The sequence below is a fragment of the Dipodomys spectabilis genome, unplaced genomic scaffold (assembly GCF_019054845.1).
Source record: "Dipodomys spectabilis isolate Male_0828 unplaced genomic scaffold, ASM1905484v1 ptg000273l, whole genome shotgun sequence".
NCBI classification, from domain to species: Eukaryota; Metazoa; Chordata; class Mammalia; order Rodentia; family Heteromyidae; genus Dipodomys; species Dipodomys spectabilis.
In genome coordinates this window covers 9789132-9809135 of record NW_024870950.1, presented here as the reverse complement: position 1 = coordinate 9809135, position 20004 = coordinate 9789132, and the positions used below count along the sequence as shown (strand labels likewise).

Sequence of the window (20004 nt, the reverse complement as noted above, 5' to 3'; positions counted from 1 at the left end):
AATTGTTTTTAGTTGCTATTGAGATTATATATAATTTGAAAAAAATAATAGCCCAATGTAGTATATCAAACTAAGTGAATTATTTCTGGCTTGTAGTCACTACAATTAAGCCCTGAGAATCAAGTGCACTTCCTTTCTTTTATTGAGGAGTAACTTTTATGAATGCACACACCACTTTCTGACCACCACAGCTTGATGTACATCTGAGTGTGACACATACTTTGCTATTTTTAACCAAGTTGTTTAGGACACTTTCAAAACTAACTTTATGCAGACACATACTTTCACTTCTATTGGATTCTATTCTGGGTTTTTTTATTATTTAATTGGAGACAAAAATATCACTGACTTTCCTGCCTGGGCTGGCTTAGAACTAAGATCCTCTGATCTCAGCCTCCTGAGAATCAAGGATTACAGGTGTGAACCTTTGGCAACTGGCTTGTGTCTCTGATGCTTTCTCTCTGTCCCTCTTCATTTGTCTCTCATGTCTAGGCCTATTTCTATATTTACCTTCTGTTTGTGTCTGCTTCTCTCTCTTTTTCTTTCCCTCTCTCATTCTCTCTCTGTCTCCTCTGTTTTTATATCCTGTTTCTGTCTCCTCGGCTTTGTCCAGAATACCATGTATATATAAATTTTCAACAACATCCTTAAACATACAGAAATGCTTCTATGACACATCTATTTCATGTTTTTTTTTTTACTATTACCATGGTTACTGTAGATGCCAGGGTCTCTGACTGATGGTGCAGGAAGTGACAGGGCGCATGGGACCTTCAGCTTTGCAGTGGTACACAAGAACCATGACATTAAGAAGCAGCATTGTGTTTTCAGTGAAAATAAAATAACTTGTTCCTGAACCCTAAACCTCAAGGACTAGACTCTTAGCTCCCCAGACTATGGCTACTTAGATTAGGAGAATGAAGGTCAGAGAAAGCTATAGATTCTGAGTAGCCAAATGTCCTGATCCTGAGGTTCCAGACCAATGCCTGGATTTACAAACATTCCAGCCTCACTTTCTCCCCTTGTCCTGCTATAACCCATGAACCAATGTTATAAGATGAATCATCCCAGAAGCCACATTTGGAATATGAAATACTAGAGTCTTTATTACACAATTAACAGGCTGCAGGCAGCCAGTTGTTACAAAAGCCTGCAGTCTTCAAATACATATAACACAGCTAGGAAACATGCTAGAGAGGAAAGAAAGAACAAAAATAATACCAACAAGCCAATTCAGCTCTCCTTGAGAGCTGAACTGGGATGCCATGATAACCAGAGATGAGCTAGGAGATAGGACACAGGACAGGATCACTGAAAAATATGGCATGGCATTATGGCAGCTGGGCTGGTCCAGGCCTAAATAGATCTGTGCAGGGGGCAAGTCCGCAGGAATTTCCCAGTCCCAGGCACTGGATTGACAGATTCAGTAACCTATCAGCCAAGTGCCCACCCCTGCCTCCAGGGATCCAGGCACGCCCATCACCTGGGAGGCAGGTGATAGGCAGGGGTGTTTCCCTCCCCCAGCATGAAGACAAGATGCCAGACCCTACCATCCAACCACGTGGCCAATATGGCGCTGGCCAGACCTGACTCCTTACTTCAGTACCAAAAGGGAAAGGCTTTGGAGCCAGGTTGTAGGTATTTGCCAGTATTTTGAACCAGATTAAAGAATCAAAGCTAGTTCTCACAGGGAGTGAAGACCATGTCAGGTTGAGCCTGCCATGTCCTCTGTGAAGTCAGGCTGGGCTGCAGCTCCTGGGCCCTGCTTTCTCACGTCATCCTAGCAGAATTCTATGTGTTTCATGTACTCCCGATTACAGACTTGGCTCCCAGATTACCACAGGTCCTGAGAGCCCTGTCTTCTCACAGTTTTCCAATCAGCAAGTTCCCTTTCAATGTTTATCAAGTGAGTAAATGACTGCTCTTGATCTAACACACCAGAGTAGCCACAGCTTGGGGATGGATGAACAGAGAGATGGGTCCTTAAGAAATGTCACAGTGATGAGTATGATTGAATGGACAGCCATTCCTAAATAGGAAGGGGTCCAATCAGACCTTCAGATCAAGAACCTTGAGGGGGAATTGATCATCTATGAGCAATAAGTTCAAGGAGAAATGTCAAAATGAGCATAGTCATACTCCCTGTCTCTGCTCACCTTTACCTAATGGAAGGGGGGAGCTGGGGGCGGGGGAAGGGGGATAACATATTGACCGTCTGTGGGATCCTGAGCCTGCATCTCTTCAGAGTAGATCTGAATTTATCCAGTAAAACCTTCACCTTCGTGACAGTCCCTAGCATCCCAGGGGCTCCAGAAGTTATACAACACCTCTGGAGGAGGGCAAAGGGAAAGCAGGAGAAGGGAAGGCCTCACACCCAGAGTGCTAACAACTGACTTCCGGTGACCACTCCCCTATAGTGCCACTCACTTGCAGGAACAACCTTGCCCAGCCTCTCCTAGGTCTCCGCCTACTCCCTATCAGGTCCAAACTCCTGACTAGGCAAGGTCTATGTGAATTATTCTTGTTGATGAGTTGCAGTGTGCTGCACAGAGGCACAGAAACCGTGCTGTGAGACAGCCATGCTGCTGGACCCACTTCCTGCTTGGCTGACTGCAGTGGTCTATGAGTTCCTGCTTCTCCCACTCCTGATCCAGGGTGAGACTCCTGCAGGGGAGGGGTTGGGATGGGGGTAGAGGGGACAGGGACCAGGGTGAGATCTGCTACATTGTGTACAGGAGAGTGTGAGGTTGAAGGAAGAAGAGAGAAAGGGGCAGGAGGAGATGACAGATGGTAATGTGGGAAAGTTATGCAACTTAAGCCCGGGGAGGTGATCATGCAGTTCAGAGAGGGTCATGGATGCTTGAGGACAGAGAGGAATGAGCTCTATATGAACGAGACTGAGGTGCACAGACATGTGCTAGCCACAGTCAAGAATTCTAGACATTTCCCTCCTCTGTGTGTTGTTGCATCTGAAGCTGTAACTGCTACTGAATCTGCTAATGCAATTGTCATTCTCACTATCCTGTTTCTGAGTGGGTCCCCTTAATCACCAGAAAAGCATCATGGCATGCTCCAATATGCCCCAACATAGGTTTCTGGTTTGGGGGAGCGCTATCCATAACCCGAAACACATCAAGAAGTTGAACTGAGATGCCACTGGGTTTCTTTCACCTAGGTATCAACTCTGGGCAAAGGCTTGGCTTGCTTTCTAGGGTAAAGGGAATGTATACCATGCCTACCACAAAGTCTCCAGGCTCTTATCAAGAGCTCATGCCACCAGAGAATTATATACAGAAATGTGTGTGCAACCTTTGATCCTCTCACCCCAGAGCATGCTAGGGTAGGCCCCGGTTAACTCTCTACCCTGTCCTATTTAATCTGCCCTAAGGAGTTTCCCTCACCTCACCCATGACCCACTCCTACCATTTCCCTCCCTTACCTGCTCTTGATCAGGCAATGGCTGTGATTCTGAAATAACAAATCCAAGATAACAACTGTTCATAACAGGAGAAGCTGGTGTACAAATCTTGCTATCCAGAAGACTCAGGATTTTAAATCTCCTAATTCAAGGGTCACTGTTTGCCTCTGTGTGGCTCAGCTTCCTCATACCATTTCATCAGGGGCTTGAAGCAACATGCAGGTAGCTGGTCTCTAACAGGAACTTGTGAGCAATGCTTATCCTTTCCTGTAATAACTATGAAGCATGAGTGGCTGATGGCCACAGTGAGGTCCAGGGTCAGAGTTCCCATCTAGTCAAAACCTCTTGCATAGACAACACGGAGGCCAGTGGTATGTCTTTGGACTTGGAAAGATATTGGGAAATTGTTGTCTATGGTGTCTATTTGTGGTTGCTAGCTTGGCTTCAGCCATACCGGTGACAGGAAGCTTCCTGGTTCACAATTAGCTCCCAGATAGTGTTTGGGGGCAGGAGAGTTACTTGTCTTACACAAACAGATCAGGTTTGTGAGTTTATATAACCTGATAATAATAGGGGAAACAGGGTTCCAGTAGAAGTGAAATTGGTACTGATTAAAAAATAGCAAGGGCTGTGGGCCTGACTGGATGCCCTAAAACATTAGAAGGAGCAGGAGTTTGGGGGCTACCAAACATGAGCATACATGAGAGTGTTCTCTGTCTTAAGTTAGGGGAAATAAACTAAATGTATGCAGCATCCAATCATCATGATTATACAAGCCAGGTTGATATGGACCATAAGATGATTTTCAGCAGCATCCTCCCTCCTTGGTCCCCAACACAAGCCCACCAGGATTTCATGATGTGATCAGAGTTGTGTGACTCTCTCCTTGCAGCCCTCATTTCTTCTTGGCATTTTCATTGCCTCCAGTGTGAGTTTCCTGAGAATTGGAAATGTTCAGTCCAATCCTCAGAACCTAGCTAGTGTCTTGTAAAACCTGTTAGGTCACTGGAATTGATGCTTATCCTCCTATCACCCAACACCCAAGCTAGAAATTCGTAGGGCTTAATGATGGTGCCAGGATCCAAAGAACCTCAGGGAACCTGCCTGGTAGGAAGATCTGGGTCAGGTCAGTGAAAACAGTGGTGTTAGAGCACAGTCTGCAGGCAGAATGTATATGAAGCCATTGAACCTGCAGATCAGAGGACCTTGCCAGGCTGAGCTGTGGGTGGCATAGAGCCAACAGGAGCCACAGCATGAGTGGCAGCTGATGAGGCACACCCAACTCTCATGTGCATCTCTCTATCTACAGGCCAGGATTCAGCCAGCCCCATCAGAACCACACACACCGGGCAGGTGCGGGGCAGCCTTGTCCATGTGAAGGACGCCAATGTGGGAGTGCACACCTTCCTGGGCATTCCCTTTGCCAAGCCACCTGTAGGACCACTGCGGTTTGCCCCTCCAGAGCACCCTGAGCCTTGGAGTGGTGTGAGGGATGCCACCTCCTACCCAGCCATGTAAGCGCTTGCAGGGTGAGAATCTCTGTAGTGGATGGGTACTCTGGCCCAGACTTAATGTTTCTCCCATGTAAACCACACACTCCATTTCTTTTGCATTGGAGCATTTCCCATGTCAATTTTTGCAATAATTTGCTGAGATTCAGTAGGTGGAGCAGTTTTGCCAGGCTCATAGCTCTGGCTTTGCATATGAACAGTGTTAGTAACAGGTGCCAAAGCACAGAGATACTTGAGCTATGAGAATTTTTCTTTGCCAGAAGAGGAGATATCCCCAGGAAAGGTTCACTTGGGCTGTATGAACCTCATAGAGCTCCTGGTCTGGCAGCAGATGTTACAGATCCTGTGGAGGGCAGCAGTGAGGACTACTTGCAGAAGCCAAGCTCCATAGTTACTCTGCCTACTCAAAGGGCCGAGTGGTATTGGCTAAGGAAAAAAATCCTTGTGCTTCCAACTGGAGATGTGGTGGAAGGAATGTGGTTCCCTTGGGGTTTGTATTTGAATTCCAACAATATCCACTACCCTATGTGTAACTGAGCTTCATTCATCCATACTACACTGGTATGGTGGCAGCAATGCTGTCCAGGCCTTAACTGGCACAGAGAGAAAGTATAAATGTCAACCCTTGCAAACAATGTTTCTAGAAGGCTCTATGATTCAAGATTTCCAAGACTTAGGATAGAGAAATCCAATGTGCACAACAAGGTAAAGGCTTCCAGGAGGTCAGAGCTCCATCCTAGCTTGAGATGGGGAGTCTCACCCATCCCAGGCATGTGGTCTGCATCTCGGTTGGGAGAGACATGAGAAAAGATTCTGTATAAACAGGGCACCAGTGCCACAGAGGTTCACAGTGGCTGGGAACAAATCTAGCCTCAAGATCAGATTTTTGACCATGAGACAAATGCTGGAATAATTATATACTATTATAACCAGGTGTCTGCAAAATGCTGATTTAATGAATTCACTGAAGACGGGGAAGCTAACTATACCTCCCATCGCCATATCTGAAGACTGCCTTTATCTCAACATCTATTCACCTGCCAGTGCCCAAGAGGGCTCTAACCTGCCTGTGAGTGTCAGGACTTGGTTGACCTAAGTGGGAGGACATTTCTTCTGAAAGACTCTCAGTAGTGACAAAAACAACCTGGACTGTGAGGCAAGATGGAACCTAATGAGAAGTTTCATTATCAGGTTCCAAACAGCATTTGTGAGGAAGAGTGAATCACCAATGGTAGAGGATACAGAGTCCTAACTTCTCCCAGATGTTAGAGGCCTGGGCTCTCTAATCAAACAAGAACTCACTGTTCCAACATGAGCCCAGAAGAGTTACTAAGGAACTCAAGAGCTGATCTTTGAGATCACCCAAGTTAGGGGTTATCTATTGTGCCAATGCTAGTATTAAAGTGAAATAATCTGGAAAATACCCCTTTCCTTTCCACTTTAGATGGCCAAGAGACTTAAGGCACCAATAGTCTAGTTTTGGAGCCATCAATTCAGACTTGGATTCCAGGAGTAGACCCACAGGGATAATGGAACCCTCACTGAGGGCCAAGTCCAGAGGGTCCTGAGGGAGTTCTTTCTATGTTGGCAAGTGCCCACATCCAAAACCATGGAAAATGTAATGGATGATAAAAGTAGCATTGGGAATGGATGAAAATCAGTGATAGCTGTCATGACTTTCCCAGGTGATGGTGTGGATCCATGGTGGTGGACTAGTTGTAGGTTTGGCTTCCTGGTATGATGGATCCAGGCTGGCAGCTATTGAAAATGTGGTGGTGGTCACTATCCAGTACCGTCTGGGAGTCCCAGGTTTCTTCAGGTGAGCCTGGGATTGAAATGGGCAATGAGGGCCGGGAAGAGCTGGGCAGCCCTGTGACCCTTGTATCTATCATTTCTCAGCACTGGAGACCAGCATGCCACTGGAAACTGGGGCTACCTGGACCAAGTGGCCGCCCTACGCTGGGTCCAACAGAATATAGCCAACTTTGGAGGCAACCCCGACCGTGTCACCATTTTTGGCGAGTCTGCAGGTGGTACAAGTGTGTCCTCACATGTCGTGTCCCCCATGTCCCGAGGACTCTTCCATCGTGCCATTATGGAGAGTGGGGTGGCCCTGCTGCCAGACCTCATCTCCAGCTCCTCTGAACCAGTCTCCTCAGTGAGTCCCCTCAGCTGCCCTGGTCCAGACTCCCTGTATTTTCCCTCACCCTCTGAACTTCTTGTTCACCCTGCTTGCTTGGGACAAAAAGGACCATGGAGGTAAATTGGGAACTTCTTGGAAATTGCTGAGAGCTCCTAAGAGAATCTATGTGTGGTTTGTGGTTAAGAGAGCTACACCCAGATTCTCCCATGTGGACACAACCATGAATGCAGGGAGGATGAACCCTCCTACCAAGGTCCCTAAGCAGAGTGGGAGCAATTTTACACCTACAGCAATCCACACACTATACTATAAGAGATCTTGAGAAACTTGCATCAATCTGGGTCTGGGAAAACCTCTCTTGCTACTTTAAAGGGTGAAGCAACCCTGCCTGGTTGCTTTCCAGATGGTGGCCAACCTGTCTGCCTGTGGGCAGATGGACTCAGAAGCCCTGGTTCGCTGCCTCCGCACCAAGAGTGAAGAGGAAATGCTGGCTATTACCAAGGTCAGGGTGAATGGTGTGGTGGGGTGTGGCAGGGGGGCCTGCCCACTGCTCCCAGATGGGGAGAGGAAGACAGGGTATGTTACTCAGTCCTAATACTCGCAACAAATGACTCTAATGTTGTAGCCCTAGATACAAAATGAAAATTAAGTGGAGTTAACCCAAGTTTTGGATTACTTGGGATGTGTGTAGGAGAGAATGCTGGGAAGAATTGGGATAGTGTGGAAGTAACATGAGGACAAGAGAAAATACGTGGTATGTGATCCCAAATACTCATCATGGATGCCTCCTCAGACCTTCCAGGTCATCTCTGGAGTAGTGGATGGGACCTTCCTACCCAGGCATCCTAAGGAGCTGCTGGCCTCTGCTGATTTCCACCCTGTTCCTAGCATCATCGGAATCAACAGTGATGAGTATGGCTGGATCATTCCACTGGTGAGACTTACTTCTAACTCATTAGTAGTCTGGGGAGCTCATCTGTTATGTGTGTGAGTGGTAGGGATGCATGATGGGACTAGGCATGATACCTTCATGGCCAGGACATTCCAAACTTAAACTATCTCTCCATCACTCAGACTGTGGGATTCCTTGACACGATAAAGGGAATAAACCAAAGGACATTGCCAGCTGTTATGCAGAACATGGTAGGAAGCATGGTAAGGATCTGAACACCTGCACCAATGGATGGGAAACCACAAGATATTGTTCATACAGTAACCTTCAGGAATACAGGATGGTATATGAATGTGTTTGTGGCAGGGATACACCTGAGCTTAGCCTCATCCCCACTATGACCCAGGTCCCATTTCCCCACACAGAGGCTTCCCCCTCCCTGCCACCGCACTCCTGCCTAGCCTGACTCTTTCTGATCCTCTTGGCACAGAACCTGCCTGCTGAGTGTGCTCACCTGCTGATGGAAGAGTACATGGGGGACACCGAGGACCCCCAGACCCTCCAAGCCCAGTTCCAAGACATGATGGGAGACTTCATGTTCGTGATGCCTGCACTGCAAGTAGCACATTTTCAGCGTGAGTACATCTCTAGCTGAGGCCTGACTACGCAGCAGGCAGCTCAGAGCTGTGCATCCCAGGGCAGCTCTGTAGAGTCCGAGTCCCCACCCTTGTCTCTCTCAAGGCCCCCATGTGGGGCACTTGATGTCCCACAGTTCAGTGATTTCTCATGGCCATGGTAAGACACAGGCATCACTGGCTCTTTAAAGAAGTGGAAACTTAGTGACTGTGTCCAAGACCACACAGGTAGGAAATACAAGTCATAACTTAACCCATTGGGATCACCAGGAAGAAGTCCTCAAACCCAATCCTAGACAGAGAATATAGCACTGACTGTGATGAGCACCTCTGGTTTTTGCAAGGCCTCCTCCTGCCTGAGGCTTCTCACTTGCCAGCTTCAACCTAGCTATCTTATCACCAAAGATGAGGAAGGACACCTCCAAGTGAGGGACCACCATGTGATCACCATAATTTCTCCACCTCCAGGTTTCCAGGCCCCTGTCTACTTCTATGAATTCCAACATCGTAAGGACATCATCTCAGCCCTCAAGCCCCCGCATGTGAAGGCTGATCATGGGGATGAAGTTGCCTTTGTCTTCGGGTCTTTCTTTTATGGCAACAGCCGTGAGTCTTCTTTATTTCTATAAGCTAGAATGGGCCACACGATGATTTCTGTAAGGTGATTCTCCTCCTGGTCTAAGTAAGGAAACTGAAGCTCACAGAGAGGACAAGATCAAGTGTGTAAAATCTTACCATTCAAAAAGCTGCAGGTGTTTAGAATCCAAGCCTTTTCCCAAGCAGCCTGTGTTCCCAACACCTGTCCCCACCTACAATAAGGTGTCAGACATAAGTACAGAGTGCATAGTTGGAAGTTATGATTGTCCCTAAATGATTGCCAGGCACTGAGGGTCCAAGTGCCCTCTAGTCCAGGAATACACACAGGTGTATTTAGCTAGAGGCTGGGATGGGTAATGGAAGGTTGTGCAATGGCAGTGCTTGATACTGGGTAGGGAAGAAGAAAAGGATCAGGCCTGGTATAGAGAATCAGACAATAGATGCACGGAGGGTGTAGAGTAGAAGTAGTCACCCTGAAATATTGTCTAAAGTGTGGACCCTTGTTCTCCTCTGTGCAGCTAACTTTTCTGAGAAGGAGGAGCTACTGAGCAGGAGGATGATGAAGTACTGGGCCAACTTTGCCCGGAATGGGTGAGATAATACACCTAACCCTGCCTGTCTGGATTGGAATCCACCTAGTGATCTCCTGTGGCATCTTCATGAACATACATGATCCTTAATTATGTGACAGCTCCCTTTCAAACCCCAAGACTCACTCACACAGAAACAGTGCATTGTAGGTACAAGTCACTTTCTCTTGCCCCAGATACTTGAAAAGTTGACCACAGTTTTGTGGAAATATCAGCATTAGCCTCTGTGAGATACCTCCGAGCCATATGGACCAGACACTAGGGGCAAGGCCTTGTTTTCCTATATCAGAAAAGTTTCCCTCATTCTCACCCCACCCCAGCTCCTGATCTTTTGGGCTGCCTGGATGACTCTAATGAGGTGGGTGGGTGCAGGCTCACAAGGACTCAGAATGACCCTGACCCCCCTCCTCCTGGGAGGGTGTGTCCACAGGAACCCCAACAGTGAGGACCTGTTCCACTGGCCTATATTTGACAAGAATGAGCTGTACCTACAGCTGGACATCCATCCTGCCGTGGGCCAGTCCCTGAAGGCCTCCAGGCTGAAGTTCTGGACCAAGACCCTGCCCCAGAAGATCCAGGAGCTCAAGGGGGCTAAGGAGAAGCATGTAGAACTGTAGTGGTCTATGTCAGGAAGAATGGGCTTAAGTGCAGGTAGGATCAGCAGGAGTTGCCCATATATCTACCAGGAAAAAAGAATTGAGTCCAAAATTCACTTAGCCATTTATCCTGTCTTTATCCAGCCATCCACCTACCCAACTAGGTGATACTTACGAACAACTACCCAAATGTTGTTCATGACCAACTTGCCTGAGCACTCTATTTGATTTGCTCAATAAATGCCCCCAAGGCAATGAAGCTAGACCACCCCAGTGGGGCTCACTGCCCTTCACACCCCAATGGGTCTGGTTCCCTTTCTTTCTGTTCACCTCATATTTCCAACCTCTGTTTAATCCAAGTCACCAGACCCTCTTCTAATGAAGAAGGTGTTCTAAGCATGTTACCCTTTGGTGGGGGTCAAAATCCCATGTTTCTAACTTTTAAGTAGCCAACAATTAAACTAATTTAATTTCTAAGTGTCTCTAACATAGACACACACACACACACACACAGTGCTAACACAAAGCTCTGTTATAGATCAATTTATATACAATTAAATTCACCCACATCCACTCCCATATCATGTGTTAAAATGTTTCTTTTATCCAAAGAAATTCCTTCACACACTTGACAGTTAATTGCTTCCTTTTACTCAGTATTTTGTAAACTGATTGTGTATGCTTGTTTTTTATTCCAGTCCTGGGACTTAAGCTCAGGGCTTTGCCTTCTCACTTGGCTTTTTCTACTCAATTTTAGATCTCTACAACTTGTACATACCTCCACTTCTTGCTTTTGGTGGTTAATTAAACATAAGAGTCTCAGGAAAGCCAGGTACTGGTGGCTCACACCTTTAATCCTAGCTACTCAGGAGGCTGAGATCTGAGGATTAGGGTTCAAAGCCAGCCCCAGGCAGGAAAGTCTGTGAGACTCTTATCTCCAACTAACCACCAGAAGACTGGAAGTGGTACTGTGGATCAAGTGGCAGAGAGCCAGCCTTGAACTGAAGAGCTCAGGGACAGCGCCCAGGCCCAGAGTTCAAACCCCACAACCAAAAAAAAAAAGGCTCAGGAACTCTTCTACCTACATTGGCTTGAACCTTGATCTTCAGATCTCAGCATCCTGAGTTGCTAGGGTTATAGGCAAGAGCCACGACTGTCTGGCCCAGTTGTTTTTAATTGCTAATAAAATTATATTTAATTTGGAATAAATAATAGCCCAATGGACCATATCATACTGTGTATTATTTGTGCTTGTAGTCACTACAATTAAAGCTTTGAGGATGGAGTATACTTCATACTTCCTTTCTTTTATTGAGAAGTGACGTCTATGAATGCACACCCCACTTTTTATCCACAACAACTAGATGCACATCTGAGCATCACACATTCTTTGCTGGGTTGTTTTTGCCTTTTCCTTTTCTTTCTTTTTTTTGGTACTGGGGATGGAGCACAGGATAGTGTGCTTGCTAGGCAAGCACTTTGGCAATGAGCTACATCCTAGCCCTTTTTGCTATTTGCAAGTTGTTTAGGATACTTTCAAACCTCACTTTATGCACACACATACTTTTATTCCTATTGGATTCTACTCTGGGTTTTTGATTGTTTAAGTGAAGATAAAAGTATCACTGACTTTCCTGCCTGGGCTGGCTTTGAACCAAGATCCTCAGTTCTAGGCTTCCTGAGAAGCTAGGATTACAGGTGTGAGCCACTGGCACCCAGCTTGTGTCTCTGATGCTTTCTCTGTATCTCTCTTAGTTTGTCTTTCTGTGTCTATGTCTATTTCTGTCTATGTTTGCCTCTCTGTGTCTATCTCCCTTTCCCTTTTTTTCTCTCTCTTTCTACTGTGGTCCAGATCACTAAGTGTAAGTTTTCATCAACCTCCTAAAATATTCAGAAATGCTTCTAAAATCCTTTCATTCCATGTTGTTACTATTAACATGGTGATTGTGGATGTCGGGGTCTCTGAATGACGGTGCAGGAAGTGTCAGCATACATGGGGACCTTCAGTCTTGCTTTGGTTCACCACAGCCACGGAATTAAGAAGAAGCATTGTGATTTTCAGTGCAAATAAAGGAACTCATTACTGGACCCTGAACTTCAAGAACCTAGACTCTCAGCTCCCCAGCCCAGGTGCTAAGGTTAGGAGAATGAAGGTCAGAGACAGCTATTGAGTCTGAGTAGCTAAATGTCATCCTAAGATTCCAGACCAGTGCCTGGATTTATGCACATTCCAGCCTCATTTTCTCCCCATGTTTGGTGGTAACCTATTTGGCTGGTACTAGACCAGGACCATGAACTAACACCTTTCCCTCATTCCCTTCTTTCTTCATCTATGCCCCAGTTTGCATAATATCTATATCTCAGTATTAGTTACTTTCTGATCAACCCACACCAGATTGCATGGATTGAGCCATGCACTGGTAGCCTGTACCTAACTCTCAAGAGGCTGAGATCTGAAGATTGGATTTGAAGCCAGCCTCTGCAGGAAAGTCCATGAGATTCTTCTCTCCTGTTAAGCAGCAAAAACCTGGCAATGGAGCTGCAGCTCCAGTGGAGTGTAACACCAGCTTTGAGTGAAAAACCTAAGGGATAGCTCTCAGGCCCTGAGTTCAGGCCCTAGTATCAACACACACACACACACACACACACACACACACACACACACACACACACACACACACACACACACACACACACACAGAGATTCCAGGAACAGAAGCACCACATTAGGTTTTTTTTTTTTTTTCTAATCAGTCCCTAGTGAATTACACTAGCATTCCCATCAATCTACTACAAAACCCTAGCCTGTACACAGGAGTGAAACATTAAACTTTGGTTAGAGACTCTGCCAACATGTGCTGATGGTGATCTGTCCCTTATCTATTCTCTAAACTGTGAGTGAGTCTACCAAGAGCATCTGCCAAGTCTGGGTAAAAGAGTCAAGTCTGGGACAAGTCTGGGACCATGTCCTAAGCCATAGTTCATTAGAATGGAGACCTTGAGTGCACATCAGATCTTGTGGCTAGATTGGAGGTCAGAGACTCTTCAGCCAAGTCACGCCAGGGGAAACAAGCCCTCCAGGAAGGGCACTGAGAATGAATGCCTGTGGCGCCATGCTGAGGGCTCTCAACAGGATTATGCACCAGTTTGGAGAATCAAAGCTGATTCTCACAGGCAATGAAGACCATGTGGTATTGAGCCTGGTACCACTTCCTCTGGGAAGTCAGGTTGTGCTATGTAGCATATCCTTCTGTCACACTGCATCCTAGCAGGATTCTACATATTTCACACACTCCAGATTACTGACCTGGCTCCCAGATTACCACAGTCCCAGAGAGCCTTCACAATGCTTTAACCAGCAAGTTCCCTTTAAATGTTGTTCAAGTGGGTAATTGACTGCCTTTGATCTCAGCCATCAGGGTACACAGATTGTTGGTGGGTAAATATATGGATGGCTCCTTAAGAAATGCCACAGTGAGAAGTATGTTTAAAAGGACCAGTCATTCCTAGATGGAGAAGATCCATGCAGACTCACAGACCATGACTCTAAGGGATGAGGAACCTTAAGGGGGAATTGGCAACCTATGAGCAATAAGATCAAGGAGGAATTTCAAAATGAGCTCCCTGTCTCTGCTCACATGCTCACCTTTACCCCATGGAAGCTGAGAGGCATTGTCCATCTGTGGAATCCAGAGCCTGCTTCTCTTCAGTGTAGTCTTGAATTTGTTCAGTACAACCTTCACCTCAATGCAAGTTCCTAGTATTTCAAGGGCTGCAGAAGCTACACAGCACTGAGAAAGTAGGAGAAGGGAAGGTCTGACACCCAGAGTGCTAACAACTGACTTTCTGTGACCATGCCCCATCAGTGCCACTCTCTTGCAGGAACAATCTTGCCCAGCCTCTCCTATGTCCCTGCCTCCTCCTTGGTAGGTCCAAACTCCTGGCTGGGCAAGGTGTAGATGAATTGTTCCTGTTGGTGGGTTTCAGTGTGCTGCATAGAGGCTCAGAAACAATGCTGTGAGTCAGCCATGATGCTGGCTAACCCCAGTAGTCTATGGGTTTCTGCTTCTCCCTCTTTGGATCCAGGGTGAGAATCCTGCAGGGAGCAAGTGGGGTAGACAGGGACCAGGGTGAGACCTGCCACATTGTATAGAGCAGAGTTTGAGCTTGGAGAAGGGAGAGAGAAATGGACAGATGATGATAAATGATAATGTGGGAAAATTGTTCTACAAAATGCCCAGGGTGGAGATCATATAGGTCAGAGAGTGTCAGAGATGCCTGAGGACACAAAGGAGTGAGCCCAACATGAAAGAGTTGGAGGTGCACTGACATGTTAGGGATTCTGGACATTTCACTCCTCTGTGCATTGTTGCAGCTATAACTGTAACTGCTACTGGATCTGCTAATGTAATCGTCATACACATTATCCTCTGTTTCTGAGTTGTCCCCTTCATTGCCCTTCATTCATCAAGTTGAAATGAGATGCCCCTGGGTTTCTTTCATGTAGGTATCAACAATGGACAAAGGCTTGGCTTAACTTCTAGGGCAAAAGAGGATCTGACCTGTGCCACCTACACAATCCCCAAGACCTTATCAGGAGCTCATGCCAGCAGAGAGTTGTATTCATCAACCTCTGATCCCCTCACCCCAGGGTGGTCCTGTTGAACTTCCCTACCTTCTCTTATTTAATGTAGTTCCCCTTACCTCGCCCAAGGTCTACTCCAACTAGATTCCCTTATCTGTTCTTGATCAGGTTGTGGCTAGTGATTCTAAGATAGTGAGTCTAAGATAACAACTGTAAATATCAGGAGGAGCTGGTTGTACAAATCTTGCTATTCAGAAGACCCAGGGTTTTAACTCTCCTAATTCAAGGGTCACCTTTTGACACTGCATGGCTCAGGTTCCTCATATCATTTCATGAGGGACTCCAAGCAACATGTAGGCAGCTGGTCTCTAACAGGAGCCTATGAGCAATGTTTATCCTCCCCTGTAACACTATGAAGCATGAGTGGCTGGTGGCCACAGTGAGGTCCAGGGTCAGAGTTCCCATGTAGCCAAAACTTTTTGTGTAGACAACATGGAGGTCAGTGGTATATCTTTGGACTTGGATGTTGGTAAATTAATGTCACTGATGTCCACTTGTGGTTGTTATCTTGGCTTCACTCATACCAGGTGACCTGAAACTTGCTGATTCACAAATAGCTTCTGGGGCAGGAGAGTTACTTTTCTTACAAGAACAGATCAGGTTTGTGAATTTCTACAACCCGAAGGTGATATTTAGGAAGAGAGGGTTCCAATGGTGGTGGGATTGGTACTGATGACAAAATAGCCAGGGATTGTGAGCAGGTGTTTTATGGCTATCAAATGTGACCACAAACAAAAGAGGTCTCTGTATGAGGTAGGAAAAAAACTATGTATGCAACAACCATTTAAACAATTATCATGATTGTACAAACAGGTTGATATGGACCATAAGATCATTTCCAATTGCCTCCTCTATTCTTGATCCCCAACAAAGCCAGCCAGGGTTTTCACAATTGGATAAGAGCTGTGTGACATACTACATGCAGCCCTATGTCTTCTTGGCATATTTTATACCTCCAGTGTGAGTTCCTTGAGGGTTGGAAATGTCCAGTCCAATCCCCAGAGTCCTGCTAGTGCCTTGTAAAAACTGTTAGGCTGCTGGAAATGATGCTTTTTCTCTAGTACATAAGACCCAAGATGGGAGCTATCGGCTTAACGATGCTATCAAATCCCAAAGAACCACAGAGAGCCTGCCTGGTAGGAAGGTCTGGGTCAGGTCAGTGAAAACAGTGGTGTTGGAGCACAGTCATGCAGGAAGAAAATATGTGAAGCCATTGAACCTGCAGATCAGAGGACCTTGTCTGGCTGAGCTGTGGGTGGCACAGAGCCAAGAGGAGCCACAATGTGATGGGACACGCCCAACTCTCATGTGTATCTCTCTACCCACAACTCAGCCAGCCTCATCAGAACCACACACACTGGGCAGGTGCGGGGAAGCCTCAACCATGTGAAGGATAGCAATGTGGGAGTCCACACCTTCCTGGGCATTCCCTTTGCCAAGCCACCTGTAGGATTACTGTGGTTTGCCCCTCCAGAGTCCCCTGAACCTTGGAGTGATGTGAGGGATAGCACTTCCTAACCACCCATTTACATGTGGAATAAGAATTTCCATGGTGGGATGGGTACCCTGGCCCAGGCTTCGTGTTTCTCCCATGTAAACCCCACACTCCATTTTTTTCTGCATTGCAGCATTTCCCAGGTAGATTTTTACAATGAATTTCCTGAGATTCAGTGGGTGGAGCAACTTTACCAGGCTCATATGGCTTTGCATATGAGCAGTGCTAGCACCAGGTGCTAAAGCACAGAGATATACTTGTGCCGTACCTTGGATCATGTCAATTTTTCTCTGCCACCAGAGGAAGTGTCCCTGGGAAAGGTTCACTTTGGCTGTATGGACCTGGCAGAGCTCCTGGTCCAGCAGCAGATGCTGCAGATCCCTGAGGAGGGCAGCAGTGGGGGCCTTGACAAGAAGCCAAGCTCCACAGTCACTGTGCCAAGACAAGGGACCAGGTGGCACTGGCTAAGGAAAAGTCTATGTGCTTCCAACCATAGACATGGTGGAAGGAGAATACAGTTCCCTGTGGTATGGATTTGGATTTCAGCAATGTCCCACTACCTGATATGTAACAGAATTTCATTCATTCATATTACCCTGGTGTGGTAGCAGCAACCCTAGCCAGGCTTTAATTGGCACAGAGTGAAAGTGTAAATGTCAACCCTTGTAGACAATGCTTCTAGGAGACTCCATGAGACAAGATTTCCAAGGCTTATGGGGAGGGAAATCCAATTCCACCAACGACATAAAGGCTTCCTGGAGGTCAGAGCTCCATCCTAGCTTGAGATGGAGAGCCTCACCCAACCTAGGCATGTGGTCTACACCATGGTTGAAAAAGACATGAGAAAAGACTATAAAAAAGCCACCAGTGCAGTAGAGCTTTTCAGTGGCTGGGAACAAATCTAACCTCAAGTTCAGATTTTCAACCATGAAAAGAATGCTGGAATAATTGTCTACTAGTATAACCAGGTGTCTGAAAATGCTGATATAATGAATACACAGAAGATGGGGAAGCTAACTATACCTCCCATTTCCATGTCAGAACCCTACCTTTATCTCAACATCTATTCACCTGCCAGTGCCCAGGAGAGCTCTAACTTGCCTGTGAGCATCAGGACTTGGTTGGCCTTAATAGAAGGATATTTCTTCTGCAAGATTACTCATACTGACAACAACAGCCTGGACTCTGAGGTGGTGTGAAACCTAATAGAAGTTTCATTATCAGGCTCCAAACACCACTTGCCAGGAAGGGTAAATCACCAATGGTAGGTGATGCAGATCTTAGCTGCTCCCAGTTGATAGAGGTCTTGGTTCTTTAATCAAACAAGAACTCACTGTACTAACTTGAGCCCAGAACACTTACTGAGGTACCCAAGTGTTGAAAGTGAGACAATGGGAGAAATGCCCCTCTTCTTTCCACTTTAGGTGGACAAGAGAGTAAGGGCACCAATACTTCAGCTTAGAGCCATTAATTCAGACTCAGATTAGTGGAGTGGACTTGTGGCCTTCACCCAGAAATAAGTCCAGGAGGTCCTGAGGGAGTTCTTTCCATGTTGGCAACTGCCCATAGACAAAGCCATGGACAGTGTAATGGACAACAAAGGTAGGAATGGACCTCAATGAGAATCAATACCAGCTGTCTTGACTTTCCCAGGTGCTGGTGTGGATCCATGGTGGTGGACTGGTTACAGGTATGACTTCCTTGTATGATGGATCCAAGCTGGCAGCCACTGAGGATGTGGTGGTGGTTATTATACAGTATTGCCTAGGAGTCCCAGGCTTCTTCAGGTGAGCATGGGATTAAGATGGGCAATGAGGGCCAGGCAGAGTCAGGACAGCCCTATGAGACCCTTGTCTCTGCCACTTCTTGGCACTGGAGACCAGCATGCCACCGGCAACTGGGGCTTCCTAAACCAAGTGGCCGCCCCACACTGGGTCCAGCAGAATATCGCCCACTTTGGAGGCAACCCCGACCGTGTCACCATTTTTGGCCAGTCTGCAGGTGGTACAAGTGTGTTCTCACATGTCGTGTCCCCCATGTCCCAAGGACTCTTCTATGGTGCCATCATGGAGAGTGGGGTGGCCGTGGTGCCAGCCCTCATCTCCAGCTCCTTTGAACCAGTCTTCTCAGTGAGTGCCCTCAGCCGCTCTGATCCAGATTTACCCTAAAAGTCCCCGATTCACTCTGCTTGTTTGGGACTAAAAGGACCATGGAGGTAACTTGGGAAATTCTTGGGAAGTGCTAAAGGCTCAAGGATAAAATCCATATCTCTCAGCCTCACAGAGCCTGAGTATGGTCTGTGGCCCAGCAGTCTACACCCAAGATTCTCCCATGTGGACCTAATCATGTAAGCAGAGAGGATGGCCCCTCCTGCCAAGCTTCCTGAGCATCGCAAACGTAGGAACAATTTCACACCTACAGTAATCCACACACTATACCTAAGAGATCTAGAGTAACTTGCATCAGTCTGGGTCTAGGCAAACCTCTCTGGCTACTTCAAAGGGTGAGGCAGCCCTGTCTGGTTGCTTTCCAGATGGTGACCAACCTGTCTGCCTGTGAGCAGGTGAACTCAGAGGCCCTGGTACACTGCCTGTGGGCCAATAGTGAAGAGGAAATGCTGGCTATTACCAAGGTCAGGCTGAATGGTGTGGTGGGGGTCAGGCAGGGGAACTTGCCCTCTTCTCCATGAGGGGAAAAGGAATACAGGGAGAGAAACATCAGTCCTAATACTGTGTACTAATAAATCTCTTCTTGTAGCTCTGGATAGGAAAGGAAGAACAAGGTAGGCTATCTCAAGTTTTGTACTACTTCTGATATGTGTGGGAGAGAATTCTGGGGAGACTTGGGATGGGGTTGATATAAGAAGAGGATAATAGAAAATATGTGTTATGTGATCTCAAGTCCTGATCATGGATGCCTCCTCAGACCTTCAAGGTCATCCCTGGAGTGGTGGATGGGGCCTGCTGACCCTGTCCCTAGCATCATTGGTGTCAACAATGTTGAGTATGGCTGGCTTCTACCCCTGGTGAGACTTAGTTATAAATTATTAGCAGTCTAGGGAGCCCATCTGCCAAGTGTATGAGTGGCAGGAGGTGCAGGATAGAACAGGACATGATAATTTTATGATCAAGCCATCCCAAACTTAAACTGTCTCCCCATCAATCAGATATGGGGACTTGCTGAATAAACAGAAAGACCTTGCTAGCTGTTATGCAAAACACAGTAGGACTCATGTTAAGGATCAGGACACCTGCACCAATGGATTGGGCATCTCAAAATATTTGGTAACACTGTAACCTCCAGGAATACAGAATGAGATATGTGTTTCTGGCAGGGTTACTCCAGTTGGCTCTTTCCTCCCTCTACTAATCTCCCAGTCCAGGTGCCAGCTCCCCACCCAGAGACTGCCTCCTCCCTGCCACTGCACAACCTGCCTAGCCTGCCTCTCTCTGATCCTCTTGGCACAGAACTTGCCTGCTGAG

At 46.8% G+C, this 20004-nt stretch overlaps 2 protein-coding genes and 1 pseudogene across 2 annotated transcripts in view; all 3 read left to right on the top strand.

Moving 5' to 3' along the window:
- The window catches only part of LOC122126068 (pyrethroid hydrolase Ces2e-like), a 53573-nt gene that overhangs the window by 8984 nt on the left and 24585 nt on the right, over window positions 1-20004 (top strand). The gene's annotated exons all lie outside the window — the stretch shown is intronic.
- LOC122126103 (pyrethroid hydrolase Ces2e-like) lies at window positions 2535-10441 on the top strand. The gene is made up of 12 exons (XM_042700675.1): window positions 2535-2655; window positions 4728-4932; window positions 5863-5998; window positions 6615-6748; window positions 6829-7087; window positions 7476-7574; window positions 7866-8030; window positions 8174-8227; window positions 8455-8599; window positions 9068-9205; window positions 9715-9787; window positions 10217-10441. Exons 1-12 carry the CDS (start codon window positions 2580-2582, stop codon window positions 10401-10403), a joined length of 1671 nt encoding a protein of 556 aa, XP_042556609.1. The 5' UTR covers window positions 2535-2579; the 3' UTR covers window positions 10404-10441.
- Window positions 13496-19489, top strand: LOC122126050 (annotated as a pseudogene).

Excerpts from the sequence above, each read along its gene's own strand:
- LOC122126103 (XM_042700675.1), top strand. The coding sequence starts at position 2,580 with ATGCTGCTGGACCCACTTCCTGCTTGGCTGACTGCAGTGGTCTATGAG. Across the intron at positions 2,656-4,727 it reads TCTCCCACTCCTGATCCAGG|GCCAGGATTCAGCCAGCCCC; the intron begins GTGAGACTCCTG and ends CTCTATCTACAG. Across the intron at positions 4,933-5,862 it reads GCCACCTCCTACCCAGCCAT|GTGTCTGCAAAATGCTGATT; the intron begins GTAAGCGCTTGC and ends TATTATAACCAG.